At 39.7% G+C, this 18,485-nt stretch overlaps 1 protein-coding gene across 2 annotated transcripts in view; it reads left to right on the forward strand.

Annotated features, from left to right (window-relative positions):
• The window catches only part of CDH6 (cadherin 6), a gene marked incomplete at its 5' end in the record, with an annotated part of 136,513 nt that extends 118,132 nt beyond the window's left edge, over positions 1-18,381 (forward strand). For both annotated transcript variants that reach the window (XM_084882594.1, XM_084882593.1), the window contains 5 exons: positions 1,336-1,472; positions 4,109-4,230; positions 5,269-5,386; positions 5,519-5,770; positions 12,086-18,381. In XM_084882594.1, coding sequence (XP_084738720.1) covers positions 1,336-1,472; positions 4,109-4,230; positions 5,269-5,386; positions 5,519-5,770; positions 12,086-12,588 — 1,132 coding nt within the window. In that variant the 3' untranslated portion in view covers positions 12,589-18,381. The remainder of the gene's footprint in view (positions 1-1,335; positions 1,473-4,108; positions 4,231-5,268; positions 5,387-5,518; positions 5,771-12,085) is intronic.
• Between the last annotated feature and the right edge of the window lie 104 nt (positions 18,382-18,485).

Genomic DNA, 18,485 nt, shown 5'->3' on the forward strand with positions numbered 1-18,485 from the left:
GCATTTATAATGAATTCATATGTGTATAACTAATTAGTTCATTTACTTAAATTGTATTTCTTCTGAGCCAATATTTTTAAATCACCCAACATGATATAAATGTTGAGAATCCAGCTAAAACAGGCAGTTTTTTGTTCCTAATGACCTTAACATATCAACTTTCTTCTGAGTTTTCTCTTTAACATTACCCCCCATAAAACAGAATGTACTATCTTTCCTCCTTACACAACTATTCCAAAGACTAGTGATTAATTTATAAAGACAATAACAGTTCTCAAAATCTACTAGTCTTCCATGAGCTTCCATGTTGAAGACTCGTCCTTTTTTGGTTTCTAAGACACACTCTTGATTTCTTTGAATTCTCCAAACTCTCCTTAAATGTCTATCAAGTTCCTACACTGCTCAGGCACCATTCTAGTCCTGGCACATCTCTGTTTTAGAGTTGTCCTCTGAGCGATTCTGTCCCCATTGTTATTCTCCTTCCCAGGACATTCTCTTCCTGAAGAATTGAATAGGGAATCTAGATTGTCAGTCCAGATTTTCTTCTTGACCATCAGACTAGAAAACTCAACCCAGACTTTTCTGAAGGTTTATTCCTCAACATGTCAAAACTGGGACTTATGATCTTACCCAAATCCTGTTCTTCACAAATTCCTGTACATTTGTGTCACCTACCGTCCAATCAGTTTCCTCAATTCTCTTTGATTCAACTAGAAATCTTGGCAAAGTGTGTTTTAGATTATAACACTTTCCTGCTCAAGATCCATTGGTAGAGCTACATCACTCTTAGAATAAATCACAGCTTCTTAACATGGCCAGCCCATCCTTCCACAATCCAACTGTGGATCTTTTCCCAAGCTCAACTCCTACCCCATTGCCTGCCTTACTAACTTCAGCCACACTACCCATTTTTTAACATAATTTTCAAAATAAAATAAAATAAATATTAAATAGCCAATAATCCCAATTATTCATACACACACACACACACACACACACACACACACACACACACATTAAAGTTCTGAGGTCCTAAAAACTTGAGTTATTATAACAATTACTATACAAAGTTGGCCAAATTATATTTTTTAAAAGAAACTTCAGTGGTGATATTCAAAATCATGCAGCTTATCTAGTGGGTTTACTATTTAAGACCTCAGTTGACAACAACTAATTTCTCAGAATATTTTGCTTAATGTTAAGCTACAGATATTCAAATATATGTTACTATTAGAAAAAATATTTCATGTAACAGATTTCTGGGAATAGTTTTAGGATGTGAGAATAGTGAATACAAAGAAAAAAACCTTTATAAATTCTATTCTGCATTTCCAGGTATTCTGTCGATCGACACACAGATCTGGACAGAATATTCAACATTCATTCTGGAAATGGTTCTGTTTTTACATCGAAACTTCTTGACCGAGAAACATTGCTGTGGCACAACATTACAGTGATAGCAACGGAGATCAGTAAGTCCAACCCCATACCATGCTGTCCTCGATTGACTGAGCATCCCAGCAAGGGCTGGTGAAGCAGGCCCTGCTCAATACATATTGAAGGAAAGAGCCCTGTAATGATTTGCAATAATGTTTCCTCTAGACATATGTTGGTTCATTCACAAATGCAACTGTGGAAATTCAGCAGTTTAGAAACAATAAGATGGGAAAGCATCTGTGTCAGCTGGGGTTGAACTGGTACATGTTGGATTCGACTTCAAAAAGCTTATAAACCAGAAGATTGCAGAAGCAGCTGGGGGAAAAAGCTACTTAAGATGGTTAGACATTGGAGAAGTGGGCAGAGAGGAAGGGATCAAATATATTCTAAAAAGTAGGCATTGTTTGGAAATTTCTTGGATATTCATCCTCTGATTTTTTTTATTTTTCAATTGTTACAGAATTAAGAGATATAAATTTTAACTTTCCCATGGTACACCAAAAGAGCAGCACAATAAAGTGTTTAGAATGAATTTTATGGCAGTCGCTATGAAATGTAAGGCAAAGAAAATCAGTGCCAAAGGAAGGCTTCAAATAAAATGATTATACACAGTGAACATTGCGCAATGTAAACACAATGTGTAGGACTAAGTGCATGAAAAAAATGATCTTGAAGAATATTACTTAAATGTTTAAAAATAGGCTTCTACTAAATTATGGCACATTTCTTAGATTTTGGCTTTTTACTTAGTATAAACATTTTATTTAAAAAAATTTAACTCAGTTGGGTGTCTGGTATAAAACATTCCATATCAAATGGTATATTACAGTAGCATCCTTTGTCAGAATAAGTTATGAGATTTGAATGGCTGAAGGATATTGAGTAGAAAAATAAATAACTAATATGGGTAAAAGGAAACATTATTTTTTTTTATAGTGATGAAAACTCATTACAAATTTGTTACGGTAGTATTTGTTCTTCAGAATTTATGTGGAGGGACTAATGTGGATATCAATGATAGGATACATTTAAAGCTTTGAAATTATGAAATCATTTTCCTCCAAAAAGTACCATTTTTCTATATCATCAGCAATTTTTAAGCTTTGTGCCTAAAATGTTCTGTTTTTAAGATTTACAGTTTCTACAATATATTTGAAATCACTAGTAATAAAGACCTTTCAACACTTCACCTTCAGCAGCTTTAACCTTGGAAGAATAGTGAGCGTAAAATGTTAGACACAAAGGAGCTTAAAAATTGCCCTTCTTAACTACCTTTGTTGTATGCAAATCCAAGAGCTTAAATCCAGGTTACTTACTCCTACTCCAAGGCCTTTGCACCTGCTATGTCCTCTCTCTGGAGAGCCATAAATAGCCACATGGTTTAATCCTTTTATTCATTCATATCTGTACAAATGGCATCTCATCAGAGAAGCCATCCCTGGTCATTCCATTCAAAGTAACACATCCGTCTCTCTCCAACCTCTTTTTCCTGTTTAATTTCTCCATAGCATTTACCATCTGACACATTATATTTTTATATGTTCACAGTTTGCTACTCACACTAGAATAGAGCTTCAGGAAGCAAGATCTTTATTGGGTTCTCCATGTGTTCCAGCACTCCAAATAGTGGCTGGCACAGATTAGGTATTAGATGCTCACTAAATATTTATCAAGTGAATGAGCAAATAGACAAATGAGCAAAGTGAAAGAAGAAATCTGAGGTGAGACTCCAACTTCTGATTCTTAGACCAGGAACCAGTCTACTACACTACCCAGGAGATTGTCATGAAAGACAATCAGAGAACTTTGTTAATGTCAGGTCTTCGAATATTGATGCTGCTTTATCATCCACTATGAACAGCCTGGGCATTGGGAGTCAGACAGATCCAAATATGAGTCTAAGCTCTACTCCTTACTGTCTCTGGGCAAATTTCCTAACCCTGTGATCGGCAAACTGCGATTTGTGAGCCACATGCGGCTCTTTGGCCCCTTGAATGTGGCTCTTCCACAAAATACCACAGCCTGGGCGAGACTATTTTGAAGAAGTGGCATTAGAAGAATAAAAGATTTGGCTCTCAAAAGAAATTTCAATTATTGTACTGTTGATATTTGGCTCTGTTGACAAATGAGTTTGCCGACCACTGACCTAACCTCCCTGTGCCTGCGTTTCCTCATCTATAGAAGGGGGGCAGTAGTCTCAGAAATTTACACAAATTAAGTAAGTTAATGTAGCCAAGTGCTTAGCACAATGTCTAGCTCTTATTCACACTCAAACTAAAAAACTAAGAAAATAGCAATCACTCATCCCCCTACCCCATGATTCCTTGTCCACATTTCCCCACCTATCTGCTTCCTTTAAAATCTGGCTCTAGAGGGCCTCTGTAGGGTAGCTTTTCTTTATACTCTGATGTTTATTACCCAATTATATTCTATCAACACATGTAGCTGTGTCTCCCAGGTATCTCTATCAAGTGTACCTAATGTACCAGAAGTACCAAATGACCTAATTCTACTTTTTTGTGACTACATTGGTACTGAATGCTCTCTGGTACTCACAGCAGCCTGGGGGAGTCTGTGTATGAATGAGAAAGTAGGGGTGAGTGACTGTTGTCTAAAAGGGACTGGTGACCAACATATAAATGTCTCTTCCTTTTGTTTTGGCATGTTGCAGATAATCCAAAGCAGAGCAGCCGAGTACCTCTCTATATTAAAGTTCTAGATGTCAATGACAACGCCCCAGAATTTGCTGAATTCTATGAAACCTTTGTCTGTGAAAAGGCAAAAGCAGATCAGGTGAGTTTCATACGCAAGTAAATTAATTTAGTCAGATTAATTTAGAATCCTCTAATAATTCATATGATAAACAGAACCAAGGCCAGTTTTGAATTATCGATGAAGAGAATGCTAACAAAATTAATACTATAAGTAAGAACCAGGATGAATGTTTAGCTTGCATAAGAGAACAAACACTTTTTAAGAACTGGAAGTTCATCAGTCTCAAAATCGGATGCTGATTCCAAATCAGCCTTAAGGTTTCATTAAAGTAGATTAGTCACAGCTTTATTGGAAAAAATCTTTATTGGTAAGCATATAGTTTTAATTACCATACATATTGGAAAGTAATCACTACAACATATTTTACAAACTCCTATGGTGCATAGTTCCACTCACTTACATTGCCCATCTGTACAAGTAATACACATTCATGAGTGCTATACACATGTCCCCAACTGAAATAGGTTTTTTCTGCCAGTGATATAGAAATTATGTTTCAGTTTGTCAAAATAGAAGTGCCCTTTTTAAATGCGTGCTAATGTGGGCAGTTGAAGTTATGTGTTTTATGTACCAATTTTCTTTTTAACTTTTTTACAAGTTGATGGCTTTTGTATATGCCTAGATTGCATTTCTAAGCAGGCTGGCCACCGGTTGCCTCCATGTCCTTAACTTACAATGTTGTGACAGATCACTGTGATAATGTATAGTTTTGTATCACCCTAGAGCTGATGTTTCTCCACCCAGGTGACTTTTGTCTCTCAGGGGGCATTTAGCAATGTCTGAGGCATTTTTGATCATCACAGGGAAGAGGGTGCTATTAGTATTGAGTGGGAAGAGGCCAGGTTTGCTGCTAACTTCCTACAGAACAGACTCACCTCCGGGATTTGCCCTGCTATAGCTATTTCCAACCCATCTGTTCTTTCATAGAGTAGACTCATTGTAAACTTTATAGAGGATATCATTTTTTAAATTAAAACTAGAGCAATTTACTGCAAACACTGTAGGAATCGCGTTAAGTTACAAAACTTGCTGACAGCTTTGTGGTTTGGGTTTCAGTTGATTCAGACCCTCCGAGCTGTTGACAAGGATGACCCTCAGAGCGGGCACCAATTCTCTTTCTATTTGGCCCCGGAAGCAGCCAGTGGCTCCAACTTCACCATCCATGACAACAAAGGTACATGAGCCCAAGGGACTTTCTCCATCTCTGTACTGACGCCTGTACCTATATCCATCTATTCCCCTCCCAACTGACCCACTACATGGGGCAGCATCCACAGGCACTCACCAATTTGCTTTCCTGTTCCAGACAACACAGCGGGAATCTTAACGCGGAAAAATGGCTACAGCAGACACGAGATGAGCACCTATCTCCTGCCTGTGGTCATTTCAGACAACGACCACCCAGTGCAGAGCAGCACGGGGACAGTGACTGTCCGGGTCTGTGCATGTGACCACCACGGGAACATGCAGTCCTGCCACGCGGAGGCCCTCGTCCACCCCACGGGCCTGAGCACGGGGGCTCTGGTGGCCATCCTGCTGTGCATCGTGATCCTACTAGGTAAACTGCTCCTCCCTGCATCCTCTCTCCCCACGCTGAGGGGCACACTCTCTTACTGTGACACTCTACCCATCTCCCCCCTTCAGGCATACAGCCTGATCTAGGTGAGTAGAGTTATATGCTGAGAATCTGTGTTGTTCAACCATGAACTAGCTTTTGCTTGAATATGGTTTTGGGGAATGAGCAGATGTGGAACTTTCCTGTGTTTTTACCTACCAAGGGAGCCACTGAACCAAGAACAGACAGTGCAAAGGCCCTGGGGTGGGAGGGTATTTACCCGCTGGTTTGTGTGGGGCCTCAAGGTCATGATGAGGACGTTGTCCTTCCTCCTGAGTGGGATGGAACCACTGAGCAGGGGAGGGACATGAGTTAAAAGAATCTCTTAACCATCAGACTGGGACTGAATTTCAGGGGCGATGTGAGGGTAGCATAAACAGGCCCTCTTTGGTTTCATTTGTTGGTTAATACTTAACCTGACAGACATTGTTAAATTCTAAAGAATGGAAGTCATCTGACATGGAGTGTCTGACGAGGGCCCCTTCTATGAAGGTCAAGTTTAAAAACCAATGGGACACTGGAAAGAGGAATGTGATGACTTTTTCTCTCTCATACAGGAAAATAAAAGGCAAGTAAATTTTCTCTAACCCAGCAAACTTAGACCCATTTAAAGAACAACCTTCTTAGCATTGCTCTACAATTGCCATGCATAATACCTATTATTTCTCAGACTTTCAATAATAAAGAACTTCTGTGACCAAGGAAATAAACCTGGGACCTGAAAGATATAAACGTAAGAAAGGCAAAAATCAAGGTGTGACAATAATTCAAATTAAATTTTTTTACCCCCAACCAGCAGATTAAGCACATAAGCTGAGCTCAAAGTGATCTGGCAGCACCTTGACTGTTGTGAACTAAGAAATCAAATATTATCTAATGCAACACTTCCAAAAATAAAACTTAGATTTGTATAGCTTGCTACACAATGGGAAAAGAAAAGGAAGAATTTAGTGTTGACCTGATTACACTGGGGGGGCGAGGCGGGTGACAGTACAGTGACTTTGAGAAGAGCAAAGTAAGACCTACATTTCTCCAAGAAGAGAATGAGAATGCCTAGGGATCTCTGCTCAAGAGCTTCAAATTCCAGATCAGCTTTGCTAATTATAACAGAAGCCTCGAAACTCAGCTACAGAACTGTGATTCTCTTTGTCATCTAATCTTTGGGGAAAGTATTTTAAGATATGAGGATAAATAAAAACGACAGTAGGCAAAGACAAATCAGTGCTTCTAATAGTGAGCCTGTAAAAACTGGTTTGGAAGAGAAGAATATGAATAGTTGGGGTTTTTATATTATTTCTTAAAAGAGGTTATTTTTAGAAGGGCTGGATGAGCAGGTAGAATTCCATGGACTCTTTTATGGTCTATGGAAGGAGAATGATTCTTATCTCTATAGGTGCTCCTTTCTTCCTTCATCACCTACCCTTTTTCTCCTTCCCCTTTTCTTCCTCCTGACCAGCCCCCTTTACCCTCCCTTTTCATCCCTTCTCTCCACTAAATTCACTATCTCCTCATTACTTCTAATTTGCCTCAGTGCCTCCCACATCTTGTCTAATCTCTTCAGCATTCTATACTCATTAAAAAGGAAGAGAAATGGGGTTTAACCTTTAACTAGGCTCACTTCATGAACTAGACACTGAGCAAGATACTTTCCAAATGTTTTTCTCACTTAATCCTCAGCACCATCTGGCAATATATTCATCTGCATATTAAATATGAAAACTGAGGCTCCAAGATGTGCAGTCACACAGCTAACAGGTGATAGAACTAAGTTCCAAACTCAGGTCTTGTCCCCGTGAGCCTTGTGCTTCCACATGGCACTCTACTTTCTTTGTGAACTTACGGAATGCAAAGTAACTTCTAGGCTGAAAGAGTACCAGAAGTGAAGAGACGGATGAAGAAAGTGGAAGTAAACCTGAGAGTTTATAAGAGACAGAAAGCCAAATATCAGGTGGCATCTATTGTTTTATTTACAAAAACAACCACTCATTTCATGTCTTATGGTCCTTTAGAATCTGCAAAACATTCACTTATATTAACTCATTCCTGATAACAACATTGGGCATTATGACATTGCTTCTCTTTTCAGAGAAGGAAACAGAGTTAGACAAGTCAAATTCTTTAAGTAAGCCTGATCCCAATGCCTTGCTACTTTCTACATTATATGATGGGATTTGAGCACAAATTTGTCCACGGGTCTCCTCCTCCAAAATAATTTTATTACTGTCTTCTGCTCAAGGGAGTGGGGGAAGGGGGAGGCTCAGTGACTGGGAAGGGCACCTCCTTGTTCAATAACTCTCTCAGAACTTTTTGTTCTGTGTGCTTAGATCACACACTTTCCATTTATAAAAGTTAGCTTTGGAAAGCTCTCCCTTCTTGACAGTTATACTATCAAGAAATTCTGTTCAGATGTGCCTCAGGCTACTAAGAAAAGATCTAGGCAGTAGTAGCTGTAGGAGAATTAGGCAGTGAATAAATGCCTTTGAATGACTGAATATGTCCTCTCCCTCCTAGACAGCTGCACTTTTAGGTACACATCGGACTAAAATAAAAGATGTAGGTAGCTCAAGCTGGGGAAGAATTAGGAAGTGATAAATGCCTGCCTTCAATGATGGAACAAACTCATGGACATCAGAGTTTAATTCTCTGAGAGTGAGTTTGCTTGATGCTATTCTCTAATCCCAAAGACTGCTTTTACTCACAACCTTCTGTTTTGCAAATCCATGTCACGGGCCACTCTGCAAGTCAGTATAGAAAGGTAGATTGTGAGCATCCTTTTGCCTGAAGCCCTGCAATTTCTACCCATCCAGACCCCAGATAAAGTGAAGGCATACAGAAGCACCCACCATCCCACATGAGGTGGCCCTTCCCTACTGCTCTCCTCTCCCGGCTCCCCCTGGTCCAGCCACAGGGTCTCCTAGTTGTTTCCCAAACACTCCAGGCACACTCCCTCTCCAGGGCTTTCTAGCTCTGACTTCTTCACCAAGGAGAGCTCCTTGGATGATTCCTCATGTCTTTGCTCAAATGTTGCTTTCTCGATAATGCAATCTACCCCCAAAATAAATAGACAGCCCCTCATACATGCATGGAAGCACTCCCATCCTCCTGACTCTGCTCTACTTATCAGCTTTTCAGTAATTTCTTTCTTTATAATGTACATTGTTCATTTTCTGTCTCCCTCTGTCACCACCACCTGACCACCTTATTAGGAAGGAGGTCTTTTTTTTTTTTTTTAATATATTTTATTGATTTTGTACAGAGAGGAAGGGAGAGAGATAGCGAGCCAGAAACATCGACGAGAGAGAGTCATCGATCAGCTGCCTCTTGCACACCCCCTACTGGAGATGTGCCCGCAACCAAGGTACATGCCCTTGACCGGAATCGAACCCGGGACCCTTCAGTCCCCAAGCCGACGCTCTATCCATTGAGCCAAACCGGTTTCGGCAGGACGGAGGTCTTGATCAATTTTTTTATTGATAGTGCCAAGAACTGAACCTGACACAGAGTAGGCATGACATAAATATTTATTGAATGAATGAATGAATAAATAAATACCCTGAGTGGGTATGACAAATGAAGCATCAGAATACTCTCTTGACAGCAAAAGAGAATGTATACAACAACACATCCGAGAAAGGCAAAACTGAATAGCCTTGAGAAATGGTCTATAATCCAAACATGTGTCAAAGCATGGTACAGTACGGGTTTTTTAGTCTGGCTGACCTGGATTTCAACTGTTTGTACGTGTGACATCTCTACATCTTAACTTCCTCTATGTAAAATGGAGTTAATAATGGAAATACCTTGGGCTCCCTTAGCTCCACTAAATTCGCTATCTCCTCATTACATAGAGCTACTTTTGTAGGGCTATTATGATAATTAAATGAGATCAGTATGTAAAGCACTTAGCCCAGTGCTGGACACATAGAACTCTCTCAATAGGTGACCAATCATCAGTACTATTAACATCTAAAATGTTTATGTATAGACACAATGTGGGCATGTATCCAGTATTATATAGGTAGATACAAATATCCATCAATTGTTCTTTAATTTTATTTTATTTTATTGGGGTGACATTAGTCACCCCATGAACATATAGGTTTCATATGTGGATTGGTAATTTACAAAATCTGCATAAGGACCATGTGCTCACCTCCCAAAGTCAAATCTTCTCCTGTCACCTCATATTAGGACCCCTTTCTTCCCACACCCCTCTCCCTCTGACAACCACCGCACTGCTGTTTGTGTTCTTAATGCAATAATTCAATTTTCACGCCTTATTAAAAAAATGGATCCGTGTTATGGATGACAGAATAAAGAGATGTTACTGGTACTTCCTGTAACAAAGTCCCCTGCACAAACCCAGTTTAACAAGGCATGTTCTGCCCTGGGTAGCTGTTTTCTCTCTGAGCTGTTGCTGTGTTTTTATTTTCCCACCCATCTGTCCATTTGCAGATGTATGTCTCTACAGGTAGCCAGCTGTGTTCTAGCCAGCCAGCTGGGAAGACACATCAGGAGCTATCTAAACACAACACTCCCTGCGTCTCTAATTTGACTTAGGGGGAAAAATCCAAAGACTGAATATCCAGGCAATGAGCTGGCAGAACGTGAATCTTTGAAAGATTTTTTTGTTTTCCATCCCCACTTAAATGTGTGCATTTTGTTTAACTGGAACAGAAATAATCCCCTTCGGATGGGCTGATGGTGAAACCCCAAGTGGCTTTCTGAAGTGTATCTGGGTCTTTCCAGGTATTATCTGTAATATTCCCTCAGATGTGGGAGAAGGTATGCAAATATTCACATCTCCACTTCGGGCTTTAAACTAATTTTACCCTCTTCTCGGGGAAAACAAAAAAGAAGTGCAAAAGTTATTTTAGACACGGAGTTATGCAAACCCTTCCACACGCTGGGAAGGTGCCAGCCTTGTGCTTCTAAGCCAGCTCGGAGCGCTTTCCGTGTTCCGCATAATTTGCACCCTTACTGCTGTCCTCTCACTCCTCTGAGCTTTCTTCTTTCTTAGCATTTCCTCTTTTTCCTTACCTCAAAACTAGTTGTTCATTTCAAAGCAAAAAGGGCCTACTGACAAAATCTGGCAATATCTTTTTTTTTTTTTTAGAACACATTTGTCATATTTTATTTTTTTATTTTTATTTTTTAAATTTCTTTATTGATGAAGGTATCACATATTTGTCCTCAACCCCCCATTCCAATCCCCCACCCCCACCCCCCTATTGTCCTTGACCACGGGTTAGGCTCCTATGTGTGCACATAAGTCCTTTGGTTGATTTCTCCCTTTTATCCCCACCCTCCCTTTGAGGTCCAACAGTCTGACCCATGGCTCCTTATCTCTGGGTCTGTTCTTGTTCTTATCCTCTGCTTAAATGGTACCCTTCCTTCAAATATTCCCTCCGTTTCCTTGGGGTCCTGCCTTGATCCTGCACAAAGGTAATAAATGCGTGCAGGATCAAGGAAGTAAGGAAGTAAAAGCTGAGTCTGCCCTTCCCTGGAGGACTTTTCCCCCTTGCCCCTTGGAGCCCAGGGTTCCTTTGGGCTGGCACTGGCCGGCGCATTCACCTCCCCTTCCCTTCGCTGTCACCTTTACAATTAGAGAAATGTAGTGTTTTGGATTACTACCCATTTAGACTGAAAACATTTTACAATCCTATTTTTCCTGAATGTTTTCCTATTTTGTCAAGTACTTCCCTGTATATTAACAACCATTTCATGTTTAGGTTGGTTCCTGTTTTTATGGTTTTCCTTTTCCTAGTTTCACACACACACATAGGAATGCAAACAAAATACTACAGGAAGGTTTCCTTGTAATGAAACAACACATATTGTAGTCATCGGAAGCACTGGGAAAAGGTAGCTTAGTAAAGTTAATTAATAAGAATTAGTTATCTGCCGAAACTGGTTTGGCTCAGTGGATAGAGCATCAGCCTGAGGATTAAAGGGTCCCGGGCTCTATTCCGGTCAAGGGCATGTACCTTGGTTGCGGGCACATCCCCAGTGGGGGGTGTGCAAGAGGCAGCTGATGGATGATTCTCTCTCATCGATGTTTCTAACTCTCTATCCCTCTCTCTTCCTCTCTGTAAAAAAAAAAAAAAATCAATAAAATATATATATATATTTTTAAAAGAATTAGCTATCTAGAGCAATAGACCAGCATCTTAATCCACAAGACTTCCTGTAACATGAAAGAGTCCCTTATCACTATGTTTTGTGTGGTGTCACACACGGTCTCCTTTCTGCCTGCAGTGACCGTGGCGCTGTTCGCAGCCCTGCGGCGGCAGCGGAAGAAGGAGCCGCTGATCATCTCCAAGGAGGACATCCGCGACAACGTGGTCAGCTACAACGACGAGGGCGGCGGCGAGGAGGACACCCAGGCCTTCGACATCGGCACCCTGCGGAACCCCGAAGCCATCGAGGACGGCAAGCTGCGCAGGGACATCGCGCCCGAGGCCCTCTTCCTGCCCCGACGGACTCCGGCAGCCGCCGCCCCGGCCCGGGACAACGCCGACGTCCGCGACTTCATCACCCAGAGGCTCCAGGACCACGACTCGGACCCCACGGCGCCGCCCTACGACTCGCTGGCCACCTACGCCTACGAGGGCGCGGGCTCCGTGGCCGCCTCGCTCAGCTCGCTGGAGTCGGCCACCACCGATGGCGACCAGGACTACGACTACCTGAGCGACTGGGGCCCCCGCTTCAAGAAGCTGGCGGACCTGTACGGAGGGGCCGACAGCGACAAGGACTCCTAACCGGCGGCCGCTTCCCTGCGCGGGAGATGCTGAGCCCCGAGCAGAGCAGCGGCTCCTTCTCTCCAGGGACCGCACCTGCTCCGGGAAGGGGTTCCCAGTCCCCGCCCGTGTCAGACAGTCCGTGGCCGCGGTCCGTGTGGGTCCAATGGTAGAGACCTTTTTTCTAGTACACTTTTATGAGCTTCCAAGAGGCAAATGTTTATTTTTTAGTGCATCTAGCGGAACCATGAAGGCCCAGCAGCGGGCACAGTGCTGGGGGAGAGGATGGAGAGCAGGGCGTGCCTCTGCAGGGAAGTTTGGACCAAGTTCATCCCCCCAGGCTGGCCTTTCGTCCGCCACCCACGGATTCAGGTCAGCTGACTGCTCTGACTCCACCTTTCGATGCTAAGGGGGATGAAGGACTGTTCTTGTAAGGATAAAATATAGTTTTAGTAAAAAGAAATAAGGGAGGAATGACAACCGTGACGTTGTTCCTGGGTATCTCAGCTCACAAGGAGACAAGGAACTATACAGATGTGGGTGTGTATTTCTGTCACAGTGAATTTAAAATGGCATCTGCCCATCCTGTTTGTTCTTCAGGAGCTTTTTCTGACACCAGTGGCTACGCTAAGCATGATAACCCACCCATGTTTTGAGATTCTCGTCCCCCATAAGGAGTAGGAGCAAATTAAATAGTGACATTCAAAAGCAACCAAAATAAATAAGTAAGACCTCATTCCTTACCACTAACTCATAATTTGTTACATATTAGCCATGTGAAAGTTTGCCCTTGTGCCATAGAAGGGAAAGTTGAAACTAGCTAATAATATTAATAAAGGAAATATTTAGCGTATTTTAAAATCTGGGCCACCAAATGTACAAGAGACCACTTGAATTTTTTCCAGCCGTCCATAGGTTGATTACAAATAAGTCTAATTGTGTAAAAGTTCTTGAAGGAACTTTTCTGAGATGAATTTTAACTTCCTGTCTGTAGTTGTCGTCAGTATTATTCTAATATATACTTGAAAGTAGCAGTGTGAGGTACATAACTCATGTTCTTCAGATACTTCTTACTAAATTAAGTTGCATTAGTAAAGGTAGATTAAATACAACTTAAATCCCACTCAGAGTTTAATGGGGTGGTAAGAGCCAACCACACTTGAACCTGACACCCTGTCCTTCACATCCAGAAACACCTATATATTTATATAACGTGATAGATATAGATGAACGTTGAAATCATGGTGAAAACCTATATATGACATGGTTGGAAGATGCTTACAAAGGGAAAAGTTGGATTCCCTACAACAAGAGTGTTTAAGATTAAAATTAAAATGATAGTTGGCTTTCAAAAGCATTAATATTTTTTCATTGTTTTTAACTTTATTCCCATGGCAACTCTGCTCTCTTTGTCTTTGAACAATGATAAAGTGATGATCTCAAATGAAGACAGAAGATAATGTACAATCCATCCAAATCTATTCTTTCTCTAATTATGCAATTAACATCATAGTTATTATCCAGAAGACCTAACCGAACTGAACTATTCCTTTTGGCAGGTTCAAATCATTTATTTCATGGCTGTTCTAATGACTTTTATCATTAGAATCTTCATGGGCAGTCATCAGAAATTTCCAAAATACTGTAATACTGTAATGAAAACATCCTTATTTTGAAAACTTAAAAACAAACAGGCCATATATACATATATATATATGAATATGCTGCCTTCAAGACTTCAATTATTAATCTTAAAGATTTATTTTCAATTAATGTTAATTTTGTACAGATAATCTTTGTGTCATATCCATTTGGAGATAATGTCGTATCAGCACATAATTTCTATTTGAAAATACACTGTCATTTAGTCAAGTTTTAAATAGACATATTATCCAGGAAGTAAAGATGGCACCTTTAAAATTAAAGAAATGTAGTGTTTCGGATTACCCATTTAGAGTGAAAAATTTTTACAACCCTATTTTTCCTTCTGTTTCCTGAATGTTTTCCTATTTTGTAAAGTATTTCCCTGTGTATTAACCACCATTTCATGTTTAGGTTAGTCCCTTTTTTTATGGTTTTTCTTTCCCTAGTTTCACACACACATAGGAATGCAAACAAAATACCACAGGAGGGTTTCCTTGTAATGAATTGACACATATCATAGTCATAGGTAAGCACTGGGAAAAGGTAGCTTAGTAAAGTTAATTAATAAGAAGTAGTTATCTATAGCAATAGACCAGCACCTTAATCACATGACTTACTGAAAATTAAAGAGTTCCTATCATTATGTTTTATGTCATGTAACAAACTGAATCAAGAAAGTTCTATTTAAAAAAAAAAAAAAACTATCAGCAGAAGTCTTCCTTTTGAACTTTTGACATTAATTGGAAAGTCTGAGGGCTGACACTAGCAACTTCCAATATTTAAGGGTAAGATTTACTCTTTCCTCATAAGTGGTAGTAAGTATAATAGTTCTGTAGTGGAATATTTGAGATGTAAGTGGCCAGATATTTTATCCCATCCTAGAGATGATACAGTCAGTATACCAAGAACAGGTGAATATGACAAAATATTGAAATAACTAATCTCTACCACAGAAGCTGATAATGAAGTGAATGTCTAAGAAATTGGATAATTTGAGACTGGAGCTGAATATTTAGCAGTAGGGTCCTGTTAGTATCCAGTACTATCTTCCTACCATTAAGACTCTTTGACATCATGGAAACAGTAAGAATCACAATTCCATTATTCAACCCAGGTCTAACTTCCTTCCCACCAAAACATCAGGTCAAGGACCAGTAGCAAAACAACTGATCATTGGAGAAAAAAAATTAAAATCTTACAGCTCACTTTTCACATTGTCTCTGTCCTGATATTAGATGTTTAGGATGAGAAGTATGAAAAAATAGAAAGTGGTAAAATTTTAATATTTTCTTTAATTACTGAGAAACTAAAACTCAGTCAATATAAACAAATTGCTTTTATGGGTTGTTTCAGGAACTTTGAGGTATTTTTGAGCGCCCACCCCACCCTACCCCACCCCGCACCCCATTCAAAGGGGAGAATTTCTTTAAACCACAAAGATATTCATTGGAGTAAGCTGACATTTTAAAAACATTCAGCCATTGTGCATACATTTAAAGCCCCTTAACTTCATGGCCACTTTCTCCTGAAAGGCCTGGAATATATTTGTCCTCAAATAAAAAAAATAATCTAATGGGGGAGAAGAAAAGATGGCTCCATAGAACCATAAGAGAGGGGATCTAGGCACAGTAAATATTTTTTTACAGAGCTTTTTTTTTTAACTTTATGGTTTAAGTGCTTAAAGGGAGGTTTAGATTTAAATTGACTATTTTATTTTTTGTTTGCTTGTTATTTATATACTTTTTAAAGTTTATTTCAGAGAGGAAGGAAGAGAGAGATAGAAACATCGATGATGAGAAAGAATCATTGATTGGCTGCCTCCTGCACGCCCCACACTGGGGATGGAGCCCACAATCCAGGTATGTGCCCTTGGTCAGAATCAAACCCAGGACCCTTCATTCAGTCCTTAAGCTGATGCTCTATCCACTGAGTCAAACCAGCTAGAGCAAGTCTATTTTTTATTCAATTTTAACTCAATATAAAAACTTGTGGTTGAGTTTTTATTTTCAGCTCCCAAAAAGTTGTGCAAAAAAGTTCTTAAAATTAAATCTTTATCCTAGAAGCATCTCAACTTTATGTATTCAAATTAACTTTAGAATGTTTCATTAGTTTCATTGTCAAGTACATAAATTTTAGATATCCTGATTTGCTGAACAAGGCCTTATATCAAATGTTTTGTCTTGAAATGCATATTTTATTGGAGATAATAATGTATATACTATGATTGGGCTTTCCTTATTTCTATATACTTAAGGGCCAAAAAGACTATGCAGTGAAAGGAAAGAACAGAGTTGAATCCTGAGAGCAAACTCAATATTTAAATCAGGTATAGCTAAATATATTTCCCCCAGGAAATTCACCACCAAATAAATTATTGTATCTTTGTCACTAATTTTGAAGTAGTGTAATTACTTTTTGGAAGAATTCTAGAAAGTCATGACCCCACTATTTTTGCAAGGCATCCTCTGAAAAGGATCATTTTAGTGTAATTTTATCTTTTGTGTTTTTATCTAGATGAAATCTTTTTTGAATTGTGACAGGAGATGAAAAATCTACTGCGTTTACATTAACACTAGAAGTCAGCCTTCCTTATCAGATTGTAAGAGAGGAAAGATCGAGACTTTGTGTGTGGATCTTCCGGAGGATGAAGTATTTCGTTAAGGTCTGACAGGCAGCTTTCTTTTCCAGAAAATACGGGATCCTCGTATGGTCTCCTGAAAAGTTCAGTGCTATTACAGTTGCAGCATTTTGAATCTCCCTCTGGCATCTTTATGGAATCATTTTCTGAAGGGATAATTCTCTACTAAAATATATCAGACCCTGACCATATTTAATACCCTCTTAGAAAAGAAATACAATGACTTGCATGCTTGTTAAAAGTTAATAAAGAAATAGCTCATTTTTAAAGCCACACGTTTACGGTCTCTGCATCGTCAATTTAATTTAAGCATTGCTGAGACACTCTTTAATCTACTCCCCATTTTGTAATACCTTATTTATGATGCATTTTCATTTTTTAATTTGGGGGGAACATTAGCCCGACAGAGCCAGCAGATGAAAGTGCCGAAAGGAGGTCAGATGGAAATAGGCCTTTTACCCACTGTCAGAGTCAGGACCCGGGCACTTAGCTGAAGAGCCACTGGGTTATTAGATTAATTTCAAAAGAGCTTTTATGAATTACTTAATTCTTTTTCTTCCTTTCTTTCTTTCTTGCCTTTTTTTTTTTTTAACCCATGGACCACAAACTCAAATTTCTCTTCAAATGAGTTTAATTTGACAAATGAGGCATGGACCCAGCGTTGTGGAAAAAGCTTTCCACTAGAATGAGATCTTGGTCTTTCCTGCGAGACTGTGCTATTCTTGTAAATATGTCTAGAGGCACCTTCTATAAGCTTTTAGTTTTCTATGATCTGTTAGTTTAGTGTTTATTAAGGAATCAAATGTATAGAATTACGAGGCATCCAGGGGGAATGCCATGTAGCAAACGCAAAACTGATCTCGGAAGAAACATAGGAACGCTTCCAAAGCACTGTACTCTTTTGTTTGTGATTATTTTCATTGCTTTGAAAGTACCCTGCCTAAGAATAGGCCTTCTAATAAATGCTACATGCGTCTTCGGTAGTATCGAGCTAAGGCAATTTGGCGTTCTCCTACTGTGACTTGTGATTTTTCAACCCAGAAAAATCAAAGCTTTCGGGTATTGATTGTTTTTAATTAAAAACACTCCCAAGTACAAATTGAAGCCGATGCCACCCTTGAAGATTTACTGGCTGGAGTGCTTGGTTCATATCATTTTTCTCCGTATCGCTCGTGTCTTCGGCAGTGAGAACCCCAGATGGAAACAGTCACTGCTCAGCTCTCATCAACATTCCTAGTCAGGGAGATGTTCAGGCGTCACAGGTTCCTTGAGCAAGTTTTCTGTATTGGAAGAACGGGGTGAGACCGCTACCTGTCCGCTCACTGTGCCGGGCCTTTCGTTGTAATCCAGTGGCAAGTACACGCTCCTTGAAACGGCTTCTCTGATTTCCCTTTGTTTCCTTAGACGTATACATTTGAAAAGAATGCAATTTAAAAAGTGATTTCTCACAAAGAGTAAATATGCCTTTTGCAGATCAATTTTTGTAACAAGTTATTTATATGATATTACTTAATAAACTGGTTTTTTTCTAACTTGTTTTTTTTTTTTTTTCAATTCTCTCAAACTGTTGTTTGTAATCAGAGTTTTTAAAATGTACACATGGGTGCACACTTTATCTTTCTGAACCTGCTGTTTT

Source organism: Pipistrellus hanaki, assembly GCF_964339955.1.
Source record: "Pipistrellus hanaki genome assembly, chromosome: 4".
In the NCBI taxonomy this organism is placed as follows: Eukaryota; Metazoa; Chordata; class Mammalia; order Chiroptera; family Vespertilionidae; genus Pipistrellus; species Pipistrellus hanaki.